General features: G+C 43.3%; 1 protein-coding gene across 8 annotated transcripts in view; it reads left to right on the top strand.

The window, feature by feature from the left end:
* The window catches only part of rimbp2b (RIMS binding protein 2b), a 118361-nt gene that overhangs the window by 95081 nt on the left and 7717 nt on the right, over positions 1 to 15563 (top strand). For 6 of the 8 annotated variants that reach the window (XM_051921082.1, XM_051921081.1, XM_051921078.1 and 3 more), the window contains one exon: positions 12655 to 12789. In XM_051921082.1, the coding sequence (XP_051777042.1) occupies positions 12655 to 12789 (135 nt within the window). Of the gene's footprint in view, positions 1 to 12654; positions 12790 to 14878; positions 14926 to 15563 lie in introns of all 8 variants that reach the window. The other 2 variants (XM_051921084.1, XM_051921083.1) reach the window with 1 other exon arrangement.

Genomic DNA, 15563 nt, shown 5'->3' with positions numbered 1-15563 from the left:
ACTGTACTAAACCAACAAGGCCAAGAATGACATGCCTGTATGGCACTAACTGGTGGGAAGTGGAACCAAAGGAGGACACGGTTCTAGTTTACTGACCATGCAGAAGTGCTGTCATAAATTAACTTGGGAGGTGGTGGGGTGGGAACTGGAGAAATAATTGAGGCAGAAATGGCGACTGATGTGCTGCTGTAGTATACTAACATACTTTACGTGGCTAGTAGGGACTGCACAAGAAACCCAAGTTGGTGTTACTGTACTTTTCTAACAAAACATGACAAGTGAAGTAAATGGTGTGGAGGTAGTCAGCTGGTGCTGAGTGGGACACTGTAGTAGAACACGAACGACACAAAAGACGGCTGAACAAAGTGAGACTAAGAGACGGGTGATGGCTTTGGTGTGCTGCTATATTTTGCTGACAAGGCGCACCATCGAAGTTCACTGGGGCTGATGCTGTGTGGAGGTATACAGACATGGGAAGCAGGCAGTTTGGGGTGGTGGTGTTTACTAATGCAGAAATGGGCTGCCACAGTGTACTAATAATAATAATAATAATAATAATAATGGACAGCCAATAACGTAGGTGGCCATTGGGAACTAGTAACCTGTTGTAGTATACTAGAACTGTAAAGCCTGCAACTCACTAGCAGCTGGCGAGTAGCACACATTTGCACTGCTTGTAGTTTAGTAACACAAGAGGTGAAAAAAGGTCACACTGTTGAGTGGGTGATGTATGTGGTAGACAGGGGCATACTCACACAGGAGAGCCAGTGAAGGGCAGAGCTGGGGGGGCTGGTGCACTGTTGTAATATATACAGTATACTTAAACGGGTATCTACTGCTATTCTGTACTAAAAAAGCAAGTACACTGCTAGTGGGGATTCGTGCAGGACTGCCAACTCAATGGTTCTAAAGCGCTACAATGGTATACCAGTGTATGAGGACTGGCAGCACTGTTGACAGTAAGTGAAGCAAGAGTCTGGCACTGACTGACTGGCATGCTGTTGTGGTATACTAATGGCAAGTAAAAAATGCTGTTCTACTGTACCAATAAAGGAGAGTAGGCTTGTTACGTACTGTTGATGTGAGACTAATTAAAATGCGCCAAAGCAGCAGTCAATGAGACTGAGGTGTCCTGAAATGGTATACTAACACATGAGGAATGCCAGCTCCTTAGTGTGCAATTGCAGTACACTAATCTAAAAGTTAATCTGTCTGGGAATATTACATTGTAGTAGCATATGTCATAGATGTCTGTAATGTTTTTATATCTGCAATAGAGACGGCTCATTGTGGCTAGTGTAATAAAGAGATTAAGGTATACCAAAGAAATGCACAGCTAGAGGAGGCAATGTGGTAGCAAGTAACATTGACATGTTTTCTGAGGAACTGCTGTACTATTTACTAAGAGTATGGCCATGCTGTACTGACAGTGGGCTGCCAGAGGAGGCGCTGGCTGCTTGGAACTGGTCCACTGCTCCTCCTGTATTTTAAAACTGGAAAGCTTGTGTGAAAGTCACATGAACTAATGTGCTGCGTGTAGTATACTAACATAACGTGTTGGTGAGAAGTGTTGTGTGTACTGTCTGCCTAATTCCAAAATGGCAGACAATGGGTGTGGGAGGTGTGCTGCAGTTGTACACCAACACAGAAGTTCAATCAGGGTGGGAACCTCGCATGCTGCAGTAGTATACTAACACAGATGGACATGAGCTGTGGAAGCAAATGTCACAGCACTGCCATCTCAGTCTGACTGAAGTACAGCCATAGTATTTAAGTGCGGAAAAACTGGGAAGTCCTCGTTGGTAAGTCATGTTCAGCTATAGTATCCTAGAAATCTGCCAACTATGTGGTGCTACAGTAGTAGTACATGAACACCACGTTTAAAAAGAAGTAATAAAAGCTGTATTGTAATGTATCAATGTGACAGTACGGGTACTTAGATGGCTGTGTGCAGGGCCTGGGGCACAATGCCTCTACTGTTACTAACACAAAAGCGCCAAAGCAACAGGAGCCAGAGGGGCATATTAAAGATAGATAGAACACAGCACATGACTTCCAAACAAAAGTGCTAGAGGGGCAGGAGCCTGGCACTAATGGAGGTGCTGCTGTAGTGTCCCTGTAAAGGAGAACCCAAAAAAATATTTGGTTCTACAGTAGTGTATATTAATTTTAAGGGAGAGTGAAGGAGGATTGAAACTTCTTGTAGTTTACTAGCAAAGGACAACGCGCGTAGCTGAAGTAAACTAAAAGGCCATAAAAGCAGTTGAGCATTGTGCTCACCTAGAACACTACTACCCTGACTGACTGCAAATGGTTTGGGCTGCTGCATTAGTGTAGAGAACTAACATGATTACCGTCATGGGGCTTGGGCTAACGTGCTGCCTGTACTGTACTAACACAAATGGCTGAGGCCCACTGGGGTCGGGGAGTGTTTTATGTACCCCACTCAGAGTTAACCTAGTGTGGTGAGGGTGGATGGCTGACTTAGTAGGTTGTGTGCAGATGCTGTGGGGATGTTACACTTTCTGCTGTCAATCCTCTGATAAGCTATTAGTTAGTGCTGTTGCACATACGGAATGAGACAGGTCTGCCATCACAGTAGGACTATGGTGCCTTTGTTTTATATTAGTACCCTAGGAGCAGACCATGCTATCATACTAACTTGAAATACTGTAGCCCGGTGGCAAACGCAGTGCCTGTACTGTTACTAACAGAGTTGCCCTAGCAAATGGTGAAACTGCACAGTATCCTTACTCCTGCTTGTCCAATTTACTGTAGTCATTTGAGTCAGGGGTTGTTATGAATTGGTGGGTGGGTATAAACACAGACACACACGCGCATAGCAAGGGCCGAAATGGAGGAAGAGCACTTTTGCATGATAGAGGGTTAGTCCTCATAAAGGCTTAGGTTCTGCTGTAACTTCGATTATATAGAATGAATTTATGAGGCCTGAATCTTTTATGGTTGTGTGGCTCTTGTATACTGATACCATACCGATTGTACGCTGTGCAAGGTCAGTATAGAAACCAAAAAAAAAAGAAAGGAAGGACACTTCCTCTAGGAGTATTCTCCTGCAACAACTCAAGGTAGGTTTGAGCCTAGGTCACCTCTAACTCTGACTCTTCAGGTCAGAAAATTAAATAATGGTCTTAATGGAGTTAGCTCCAATGTGATCATGACATATGGTTTTATTAAAAAAAAAAAAAGTAGAATGAGGAAATATTTGTATTAAATCAATAAAGGCTATAATCTCTTTTCTTATTTGCATCTTCCTGCTCTGGCTCTTGAGCCGCATTCTGAATCCCCCTTCTATGTACCTGGATGTGAACTCAAGCAAGGAACAGTTGAATGTTCTGGTCCAGCCAGCTGCTGCTGGAGAAGGCCAGTTTATCATTTATTGATACACCACACACCAAAGGCTCCACCTCTTTATTACGGTGAATCAAATAGAAGTAGCATGGGCCCTTAGCAAGAGGGGGTAAAATCTATATGTTTAGTCTAGGCGCGTAGGTGGAGAAGAAACCAAGCTAAAGGGTTGGGGGGTGGTTAGAGATAAGACCAGGACAAGGTCCTCCTGCTGAAAGGGAAGGACTTTTTCATTGGTTGGTGTCATGTCTAGAAACCAGCAGATAACGGCTGGGGCTCTCTTTTACTTAGATCAGCCTGCCCCTTTCCAATTATCAGGCAGAATAAGAAAGGGCAGTACGCAGCACTGGCTGTAGTGAGAAGTGAGGCCTGCAGAAGGTGCTCATTGTCAAGGGCAAGACCCATTCGTCAACTGTGACTTGGCTGCAACCCAGATCAATAAATAGTAGCCCCTTCTTCATCAAAGACAAGCGTCACTGTACCTCTACTCCTTAACTTGGACTCTCATCACTGTTAAGTAGGATGGGGCTGGGCTTAGGCTTACACTTGGATGGGAAACCAAGCAGCACAAGGTATTTACAAGAGAGGAGGCTAGTAGGAACTGCTCATACACAAGGTGAGGACCAATCCTCACAACTAAAGTGATAAAGGTTAGAAACCTCCGCTTTAGCGTGAAGCCTCCTCTCGTAGGTCTGGTCCTTCACCCGAGGGACTCCCATTCCTGCTAAGCAGGGGCAGTCAGGGCTTGGACTTGGATGGGAGACCAAGCAGGACAATAGGCAAAGATGAGGCCGGCAGGCGGTGTTCAAGGTGAAGGTCGGTTCCTTCTTTGTTGCTGGTCTCACAACTAAAGTGATAAAGGTTAGAAACCTCCTCTTTAGAGTGACACCTCCTCTCGTAGGGCTGGTCCTTCACCCGTGGGACTCCCATTCCTGCTACGCAGGGCCATCCAGGGCTTGGACTTGGATGGGAGACCAAGCAGGACAATAGGCGGAGATGAAGCCAGCAGGGGGTGGTGAAGGTCAGTTCCTTCTTTGTTGCTGGTCTCACAACTAAAGTGATAAAGGTTAGAAACCTCCTCTTTAGAGTGAAGCCTCCTCTCGTAGGTCTGGTCCTTCACCCGGGGGACTCCCATTCCTGCTAAGCAGGGCCATCCAGGGCTTGGACTTGGATGGGAGACCAAGCAGGACAATAGGCAGAGATGAAGCCAGCAGGGGGTGGTGAAGGTCAGTTCTTTCTTTGTTGCTGGTCTCACAACTAAAGTGATAAAGGTTAGAAACCTCCTCTTTAGAGTGAAGCCTCCTCTCGTAGGTCTGGTCCTTCACCCGGGGGACTCCCATTCCTGCTAAGCAGGGCCATCCAGCGCTTGGACTTGGATGGGAGACCAAGCAGGACAATAGGCAAAGATGAGGCCGGCAGGCGGTGTTCAAGGTGAAGGTCGGTTCCTTCTTTGTTGCTGGTCTCACAACTAAAGTGATAAAGGTTAGAAACCTCCTCTTTAGAGTGACACCTCCTCTCGTAGGGCTGGTCCTTCACCCGTGGGACTCCCATTCCTGCTAAGCAGGGCCATCCAGGGCTTGGACTTGGATGGGAGACCAAGCAGGACAATAGGCGGAGATGAAGCCAGCAGGGGGTGGTGAAGGTCAGTTCTTTCTTTGTTGCTGGTCTCACAACTAAAGTGATAAAGGTTAGAAACCTCCTCTTTAGAGTGAAGCCTCCTCTCGTAGGTCTGGTCCTTCACCCGGGGGACTCCCATTCCTGCTAAGCAGGGCCATCCAGGGCTTGGACTTGGATGGGAGACCAAGCAGGACAATAGGCAAAGATGAGGCCAGCAGGCGGTGTTCAAGGTGAAGGTCGGTTCCTTCTTTGTTGCTGGTCTCACAACTAAAGTGATAAAGGATAAACCTCCTCTTTAGAGTGAAGCCTCCTCTTGTAGGTCTGGTCCTTCACCCGTGGGACTCCCATTCCTGCTCAGCAGGGCCATCCAGGACTTGGATAGGAGACCAAGCAGGACAATAGGGGGAAATGAGGCCAGCAGGAGGTGTTTAAGGTGAAGGTCGGTTCCTTTGCCGCAGGTCTCACACCTAAAGTGATAAAGGTTAGAAACCTCCGCTTTAGAGTGACGCCTCCTCTCGCAGGTCTGGCTCTTCCCACACGGGACTCCCATTCCTGCTAAGGAAGTTGAGGCTGGGCTTGGATGAGAAACCAATCAGGACAGGGTAAGCCAGCAGACTGAAGCATAGGCTCAGCTCCAGCAAGATAACAGATTGAACCCTTTTTACTTGCTTAAGCCTAGTAGCAGTATACCTGGCCTTCAACACGTAGGATTTCAACACCTGCTAAGGCAGCTTGTCTTAGCCTGACAGAGTAGAAGGTAAAGGGCTTGCCAGGGAGTGAGGGTTATCTCAAAACCAAATAGAGAAGGCAGAAGTAGTCATACTAGCTCTCAAGGCATAGGACTCCAGTTCATGGGAAGCAGGCTTGGGCCCAACTTGAATGGAAGACAAAGCAGGAGAGAGGAGTGAGTAGAGATGAGGGCAGCAAGAGATGGTCATGCTGAAAGAAGATTTTTTTTTTTTTTTTAAGTGTTACAGTGCAAAGTTAAACACCCATGTCTGCAAAGCCTAGACAAGACTTGAGCCCAAACCAGACAGGATGGTGAATAGAGGGCCACAGGGAAGAAAGGGCAAGTTTCTTAACTAGTAATGGGAATGGGAAGCCCGTCAGTGTAACTCAGGCTGTTTCCAAAAGGAATTCCTATTGCGGCTTAGGAGGTTGGGTCTGGGTCTGGGTCTGGGCCTGGTTTGGGAAGGGAAACCAAGCAGGACAGGAAAATAAGTAGAGAGGCCAGCAGGAGCTGCTTTTTGTAAAGGGAAGGACCCATTCCTCCATCATTCCTGGGTTCAAAACTAAAGAGATAAAGGGTGTCCTCTTTTTCAAAGTGAAGCTTGCCCGTGTAGGTCTAAGCTTTCTCAAACGACTAATTTAAGTTGAGCTTGGGACTCAAGACAGTGGACAGAAGGGAGATCAACCAGGGCAATGTGAACTGTGAAGGGCTTGGAGAAGAAGTGAAACCACCAGGAGGTGCTCATGTTGAAAGATAGAGTTAGTAGTAGTTAGTAACTGGATAAAGGTTGGAACCATCTTTCCTTGCTTGAAGCTGACAGCAGTAGCCCTGGTCTTCTACACAGTTCTGCTAAGCAGGTTTGATCTTGCCCAGTACAGGGAAGGGAGACCAATTCAGACAGGGTGTAGGGTAATGCTGAAGGACACTCCCTCAACAGAGGAAAGGCTGGAACCTCCTTTGCTTTTATGAATGTAGGAGCAGTAGCACTGACTCTTAACCAGTAGGACTCCAGTTACTGCTAAGAAAGATGAAGTAGGACAGGGACGGAGACCATCTTACATTTGTAGTAATAATAATAATAATACTGTGCATTTATATAGCGCTTTTCTCACTACTCAAAGCGCTTAGCAATTGCAGGTTGCCTCTGTTGCAAAGGGAAGCCTATCACTTTAGGTCCAGGCCTTCATAAGTGGCAATCCAGATTGACCAAGCAGGACCAAATGATAATTACAGATAACACCAGCAGAGGCTCAGGCTGAAGGAGAGTGCCCGTGCCGTAACATGAAAACATTCAAACTTAAATAAAAGCTATTACTCTTTGATGTCATTAAAATTGCTGGTCATCTTTCTAAGATAAATGTTTGCCTCCTCTTTACCTGTGGGCCCAACTCCATTGGCGGGCACTCCCTTTAAATATATCTAGAAGGGTTTAGGGGAAGATGCTATGACAATAAACCTCAAGTACTACTTAACCTCACCTTTGTAAGAGTAGAGTAGAAGTAGTCCTGGACTGCATCAACATCTTGTTGAACATCAAGAACCCCAGCAGTGAGCGGTTACATTCAACAGTTGATTGTGCTACCACCACCACCACATTGGCAGATACCCTCATGTCCAGGATTTGGTCCTACGATACTTTAATCCAACCAGAACAAAAGTTGAAAAGCACTAAACAGATTAAGATAGATGAAGTCAAGCTATTAGTACTTAGAGAAGCCTTTTTTTTTTTTTTTTTTTAAAACAAGTTCTTACTCTCACTAAGGCCCCCCCCCCCCCCCCCCCCCCCCCCCTTACACTAATTCTATTCTCACATGTGCAAAATGGCAGTTGAGGAGAAAAAATATCCTGATGTTATGTTTTAAGTATGAGTGCTTAACTAAAGTAGCTGGTTGACTTTAAACTTACCTGATTGGAGCTGCAACACAAAACCATCCCCCCCAACCAAAAAAGGTTAAAGTTCTGCCTGACTTCGCTCGCACATAATGCTGCCTGACCTCTCTTCAAATACAAATAGAAGATCCCACACAATAGGCAGACTCCACTCCTCTCCATAGTGGTAGGGATAACATAATTAAGGATGAAGACCCCAATAAATATCTAAAATACCACAACACATCCTGTCTGCGATTTAGATGACTCGAGAACACAGTGGCAGGTTGACAAAGCGTCTGTATGTGCACAGTGATTTCAGCACAATATCAACAGCGCAAGGCCTGTTGAAGGCATAGACCAACTTCTCAATAATCCTGTTTCTCAAACACTTGTGCAGTCCTAATCTTGGTAGGTTATTCTTCTTGTTCATATATGACAAGTTGCTAGTCCAGTAGACTTGTCAAGCCCCAAATATCCTCCCGTAACTGATAACCTGTGTACTCTGACGCTCATGAGACGCTGGCCACCTCTTAACAACCCCAGTACTTTGTAGTCTGCACAGAGCCCATAAGCAGAGACCGCTTTGAGGTGCACCATGGTGACATCTCTGTAAAGACCGAGCTACTTGAGTGCAAGAAAATGACACTGGCAGCTACTTTTACACAGTCAAAAAAAAACGGCCCAACAACTGCCCAAATGGAACAGAACACAGTAGTATATCTGGGCAGCTTCAACGCCGACATGCGGTGTCAATAGGTCAGTGGTTATCCTAAGAACGCTTCATTTTGACAACAGTAGACATACAGAAAAAAAATGTGGTGTTTCAGGACAATTCAATAAGCAGATGTATCATGTTAGATCCTTACCACCGGAAGGTTTGCTCTTGGCCTGTGATGTCTGACAAACATTGTTGAGTGTCTCACACAAAAGCATCACACCTTCAAACTTTTATCACTTGGAGATATGTGGGCCCACCCTACTATGCATTATTTGCAAAATGAACTTGTTTTGGCCATTACTCTTACGAAACACAGTATAAATGTAAATTAAGTCTTTTCAAACAAAAATGAATTTCACTGAGGAAAGTTTGGATCTACAAAAAAAGTGACCATGAACTATAAATTTCAAGTACCTTGCTATACATCCTTCATTTTAATAAAGTGCTGTACCTATAACATCACCTTCCATCATATAGCTTTTGGGGCCTTCACAACAGAAGGCACTCAGACTACAAGTCAGTATTTTTTCTATGAATGAACAAAGTCCCAAGTTGTCTAAGGAGGACACCAACTCAGACACCTGGTCCTACCATCTTTAAAACACCACCACAGTGCCTGCAAGCTATGAATTGTAAATCTGCAGGTCTAGGAACAATCCTGTATATATATGTTAGTGCTGGGCAGTAGGACCAAAATTCTACATCACGGCATTTTCAAAATTATCCCGGTTTCACGGTATTCCAGGGTATTTTTCCCCATGCATGAGTGGATGTTAACATTTTCCACTGCAATTACTGCAGAAGACTGGCTAACAATAACCCATTCCACTGTCATGAGAACTGTACCTTGTACAAAAAAACATTTAAATGTGCACACAAGTATTAATCCAGGTTTGCATGGCCGCATAAAGTGATAGTTTTCAAGGGTGTGGCACTAATGGAGAAGGAATCACATTGCATGATAGTTGCAGTCAAAATATAGAACCTTTTCATTGAACAAATTTTGCAAACAAACTAAAATTGACAACATATTTTCAACCATCCAAAGAGCCATTTAGACTTAAAATATCCAGAAGTGCTTGTCAAAAGTTGTATTGCACTGAACACGTCTTAGAAAAGGAATAAACAGTAAATATTTTTTGTAAAACAACTACACTTTGTTAATGTTAACAATCTCTGTCCACTGACACTTTAAAAGTGACTTTTTAAACAATGTTACCATCACTAAACTGCATAATATTTAAACTAATAAATAACATAATAAATAGTATTATTACTGATAGTTGCACTATTACTTAAAAACTTCAAGCCCAGGTGCATTACACAGTATTCACAAAATAAAAATAAAATAAAACAAGTGCAACTTAGCAATGACATCTTTACCAACTGAACCATCATTAACACTAGAATTACCAGAGCCTACGAAAAAACTCGTATATCCGGCCCACCTTAAATCGCTTCTTAAATCCGTTCACACCTCTCCGCCAGCATCCTTTGTCCTCTAAATGTGCTGATAAAAGACAAGCTGCCAGCAGCCGGCTATTCCATCCCCCCACCGACTTAGAACGTGAGCGAAGTTTTCCCAGCTCACGCCTTGATTGATTATGTGGGAGTGAAGTGGAGTTTTACAGTGGAAATAAGAGATCATTATTCTAAAGTAATCTGTGTAAACACATTGTTAAAACAGAAACTTTTTCATATTTTAGTAATAAATGTTACAAAATGTAGTAGGCATAAACTATAGAATATATAAAGCCCGAGTTCCAAAGATCAAATAAACACTTTCACAAAAGCTTCAAGAATGATGCAACAGCTTCTGTGGCGTAGCGCGCTAAGATTTGCCTCTTAACACAGAGTAGCTTTTCCTTGCCTCACAGACCTGAGTTCGATTCCCCGCTGGGGATGAAGTGTTGCTTTTTTTTTTTTTCTTTTCTTTTAAACCTCAAACGGACATAAAATTTATACATTGGTATGCACTGTCAGTTACTGAGATCGTTATATTTTCATGTGGGATGCTCCTTTTCAAATATTTTTTTTACAATTGAGACTGCAATTAACAGGAACAACTGTCCTTATAACTTATTTTTAAGATCCATAACACACAGACAGACAGAGCACTGCGTAATAGAGAGACAGACAGGCAGAGAAGTCACTAGATATAGAAATAAACAGGGAAGCCACGTGTACTGAAAGAAAAAAAGAACATGTGCGTTGTCCCTGACTAGCTAAGTAAGATCGGGGGAGGGGTGATGTTAGAGCGCCTGCGCTTATTCAGTGCAGCTGGGACAACGCACATGTTCTTTTTTTCTTTCAGTACACGTGGCTTCCCTTCTCTATCTGACGTACCAAACCCCCAGTTCCTATCCTTCCTTTTTCTTTCTCCACATAACCAATCACCACGCGATAAACATCTTTGTGAAATTAAAACTAGTTATAAACTAGTTATAAACTTAGACCACGGAGTATTCAGAATTTTAAAAAATCTTCGTTGTATATGTTTAATTATGCCGTCCATCCCAGCATGCATTGTGTGCAAGGCAGCAGCAAATCCTGAACAGGGCGCCAGCACATCACAGGGTGAATACGAGCAATACATACAGTAGCAGGGTCAATAGAGCACAACAAAAGCCCACATCCTACATGACTCTGAAAGGAAACTGAAGCACACCAAGTAAACCCACCAGAAAAACATGCAAATTCAAAGCAGGGAACACCCAGGACCCCCTCTGCTGCGAGGCCCCCACATGATACATTTCATCATGAAAATGATATCAAGTATTTATCTTAGCATTCTAAATGTTCAGGGAGCAGGAATATCATGAAGTGAATGTATTCTGTGTGCTGCCTGCACCTCCTCTTCGAGCAAGAGGAAGTCAGTTTAAGAAGCACGTAGCGATTAACATGGCTCTGGGAACACTTAACACAAAGCATTTAATGTGCTACATAACTTTTGACGGGGTATGAGAAAATCTAGAAAATTAAATATTCATTTTAAGATGAAGTTTAGTTTATGATGTTCTACTTTAATGACAAATTACGAGAATAAACTCAACATGTCGTCACACTATTACACAGTACCCAGGTACATTACACTGTATTGAAAAAAAAAACAAGTACAACTTGGCTTGCAGTATTATCCAGTAGTAAAAGTAATAGTATTCACACATTTGAACATAATGGTCCACATCCGACCTTTTAAATCCAAAGTATCTCCAGACAACAGACGTGACTCCTTTTTTCCAGAAAAAGTTCTTCTGTGTCATCATTTTCAACTTTATCGTCTGCTACAGCTTCAGTTTCGGAATGTTCTCTGTCCATTTTCACTGTTCAATACCTCCACTATCGCATGTACTCCATTGTATGCGTGTTTAGCGGTGTAGCCGTGAAAAAGGTCCCCCTTACAGTTTCCTGCTGCGCATGTTGTTTAGGCCATTTAAACCGGTGTTGTGGTATATGAAAAATCCATATCATAACAAAAACAAACTGTTTTCAGTATGAACCAGTATACCACCCAGCACTAACACACACACACACACACATATATATATATTCTTAACCCTGCCTAGTGGACTTGATCTGTAATCAGATTTCAACAGTGAGATCAGGGACACTGGCTGTCCTGTAAGGACACACTTCCTAATGCTCACTGTGGTCACTGTCCTGTGGTAGACTGTTTAAGCTCTGAAGTATCTACAGTGAAGGTTAGCTGTTCAATGACAAGAAACAACATCCATAAAAGACAGTAGATAGCAGACTGTGCCCAGCATTCAAACAAATGATACAGGAGTCGAGAGGCAGGCCACACCAACGCTCAATTCTGCCACCAGTCTCAAATTTCTGTCATTAAAATTCCAAAGTGCAATTATAAACATGGAAAGTATGAGGTTTAATTCTGCAAATAAATTATGCTTATCCACATCAGAGGGCAAAGAAAGAGAATGGCCAATGGCCTACCCACAACAAACCTACTGCCACGCGGCCAGCACATGATGAACCCTTCAGGTTTGTTAACTATCCATTTTTTAGAAAAATAACACTACTGGAAAGAGGAGGGATACCTGCACAGGTGTGCTCTGTATATGCAATATTTCAAGTAAATAAATTAAAAAGTTTGTGAAAAGGCACTCCTAACTATTCATTAATAAAACTGTTCTGACTACAAGATGAAGTGTTAAACAGAAGTAAAAAGCAAGCATCAAAATGAGAGTGGGTGTCTCGTCCAGAACCGAATTAAGAGCCAGGTAAAAGTAAGCAATTCCGTGGTCTTTAATTTGACTTTCTATTTGCTGTTATGTGTGCCTTTTTGAATTGAATAAATGTGTGAAGCACTCACATACCTTTGTTCTCCCAGGGGGAAATTAATGGTCACAAAGGTCTTGTTCCTTCCAACTTTCTTGAAGAAGTGCCTGAAGATGTTGAAGTCTTTCTCTCTGATACCCCATCTCAATTTGTGCATGACCCGCCACTGCGGACAAAGACTAAAAGGGTACCTTTTATTTTTAGGAATCATTTCCTTTACAAAAAATGTATTTTTGGTTGCATTTTAAATTCATACCTACAGGTATACACTGTAGCAGTGGTTTCACTAGGTATGCCAGTTACTCCCAAAAACACATCCCTTCTTCCTTTACTGCAGATTTGTGTGGTCTTTGAGCTGAGAACCCTACCTTTTTATCACTTCACTCCTCATCTCTTCCTCCATCACAGCTCTGCTGACTGGCCCGTCATGCCTCTCCTTTTTAATTCACTAAGACAGACCATTACCAGGTAGTTCAGCCTGTCATACCACTCGCTGCTTCCACACAATTCTGAACTCTGAGTTCTCACCTCTGTCTGTGCGGCTCAAGTAAAAATGAAGACGACAAGCATCCACTCCAAACAATTTACTACATTAAACATCACTCGTAAAATTTATACTGCAAATCACCAAGAGTTAGCTGGCTGTCTTCAGTTGCTGGGATATCAAGTCTAGGAGACCACCTTTAAACTGCCCCGGTCCAAGAAAACAAAAACAACCTTTGTGAAAACAGGCGCCCAAGTTTGTGCAGATGGCCCACAGTATGGTGTGATTTGTACAAATACTAAGTGTCCCAACTTGAAACATGGAACCACATGCAGCATTGCTAACCTGGTGGGCTAAAGGGTGCATTCCAGCAGCAGTCCCTCCCATACATGGAAGGGATTTCTACACCAGGACCCAAAGCACTGCTGCAGCTTGCTGATCAAAACCCCGAACTATTAAATTGTTACTGTTTTTACTATTGGGATTCAAGTGACAGTTTAACCACTAACCCTTAAACCCTGCCACCATCTTGTCAGAATTACTGGCATTCGAGGCTTACGTGAAGTGACGTCAGGCGTTCACAGTTCATCTCCCTCTGAAGTACACACAACTGCAGCACACCCACCAATCACTTAGGAGCAGCAGGTGCCTGAAGATCACGTCACATCCCTTACGGTTTATTTACTTACTTTCACGGTACGGTCACCCTAATCACACATTTTTTAACCTGCCAATGCCATGCTGCCACAGATAATGTTGTTTCCTACTGCCAAATTGATTCACTCATTTAAGGGGGGCACAAATAAGCAACATTTGAGAATGGAGGGACAACATGTGCCTGGACGAAGTCCAGTATCCAGACATCAAGCAGCACTTGTCACTGAGCCAGTGTGCCTGACATGTTCGGGTGAGTGTTTAAAATAAAGAAAGAGAGGAGTTTAGATAGTGAACTGAAAGGGCTCCACCACGACAATCAGGTCATCCAAGTCAAAGCTGACCGTAGGTAGCAAAGCCCACTGCTCTTGTGTCTAAGAAACTTCTGTTCAAGGTATGAAGGCATTACGTTTGCAAGCTCTCCCCAAGTTTTCTGTGGGTACCCTGGTTTGCTTTCCTATTTTTCCAATAAAAGTTTTAGTGATTCAAGTCCTGACTCCCTAATGACCGAATATTGCTCATAATACACTAGGATCACCAGATGTTGCTGTGATGCACACTGTCCCTTATGACCCGGGAACATACGCCATGTCTTTTACCAGCCTCCTACTGAAAGTCATCCAACCAGTTGGCAAGGCCTCTTGGCCTGTCACACTGGTGGCACAACCTCAACTGTTACACATCAGACCAAATCCTCGGTGAAGCTTTCATTTTGCTTTGTGACCTCCATTAGCCACAATGACCATACCAGTGACTGCCACCTTTCCTAGGACCTTGTCACCTACCGTCACCCCGTCTACAAATCACTACTTCCATCTTTTTTTTTCTGTATTACTTCCTCCTTCACATCCATCATGTCCTTCATCTGCTTTTGAATTTTTTCCCTTTACACACCAATGTTTTCTTATTCAACACTTTTATTTTTACATTTAATTGAAAATACGAGCCTAGCTGATACTGTTTAAGACAAATGTTAGCATTGCAAATGGCAATTTTAGTGTTGATGTACTTGCTTTACAAATGTCTGGACTGCTCTTCTAGTGAATGTTTGTTCTGTTCATTTTCATGTTGTGGATTAATATAATTCCATCACTGCATTTTTTTTTTTCCCATTTCTTTCTCACCTGCTTGGCAACAGAAGAAGAGTGTTCATTTCACACCTTAAAAAGGCACTATAGTCATCACGTAAGTGGACAAGTGAAGATACCAAGCCCCTTTACAAAGCAGATCTAATGCAAATGGCATGGGCAACTGGCTCTTTTTAGTTTAGTCCCATCCTTTAGAAGGTGACTGACCATCAGAGGTGCTTAACACAGTTATGTAATTCACTGTAGATGTTTCAACAACAGTAGATTAACTAGTCATTGGGACTCCAGAGAGAGGAACCATGAAGGCGGCCAAAACAAATGACCTCCAGACTTGTGAAATCAGCTGAGCAGCTCTCATGTGCTCAGGACTGGGGCTTTACGCAGACTAAGTGAGACACTGCCATACTGCCATCACTACGCAGCCACAGGCTTCATCTTTATAGTGGAGGCGTGATTACTTCGTAAACCCTTTACATGCGTGACGACCGTCTATTAGGTCACATATACAACAAATGGTACACTTCAATATATAAAAACAAGTCAGTGGTGCCACTCTATACATTAATGTTTAAATAATTACGACCCATCCCCACCTGTACGCCAGTGCTTCCTCTTTATGCACGGTGTGCCCAGGCACGTCTGGGTGGTTATTTCACTGTTGTGTGAGGGGAGTCAGGACAGCAGTACCTGATTCCATGTAAAAGCCAAACAGCAAAAATGACAACACTGGTAGGA

Source organism: Erpetoichthys calabaricus, chromosome 18, assembly GCF_900747795.2.
Source record: "Erpetoichthys calabaricus chromosome 18, fErpCal1.3, whole genome shotgun sequence".
NCBI lineage: Eukaryota > Metazoa > Chordata > Cladistia > Polypteriformes > Polypteridae > Erpetoichthys > Erpetoichthys calabaricus.
Note: the sequence above shows the minus strand (reverse complement) of the source record. Positions and strands in the feature narration are given on the sequence as shown.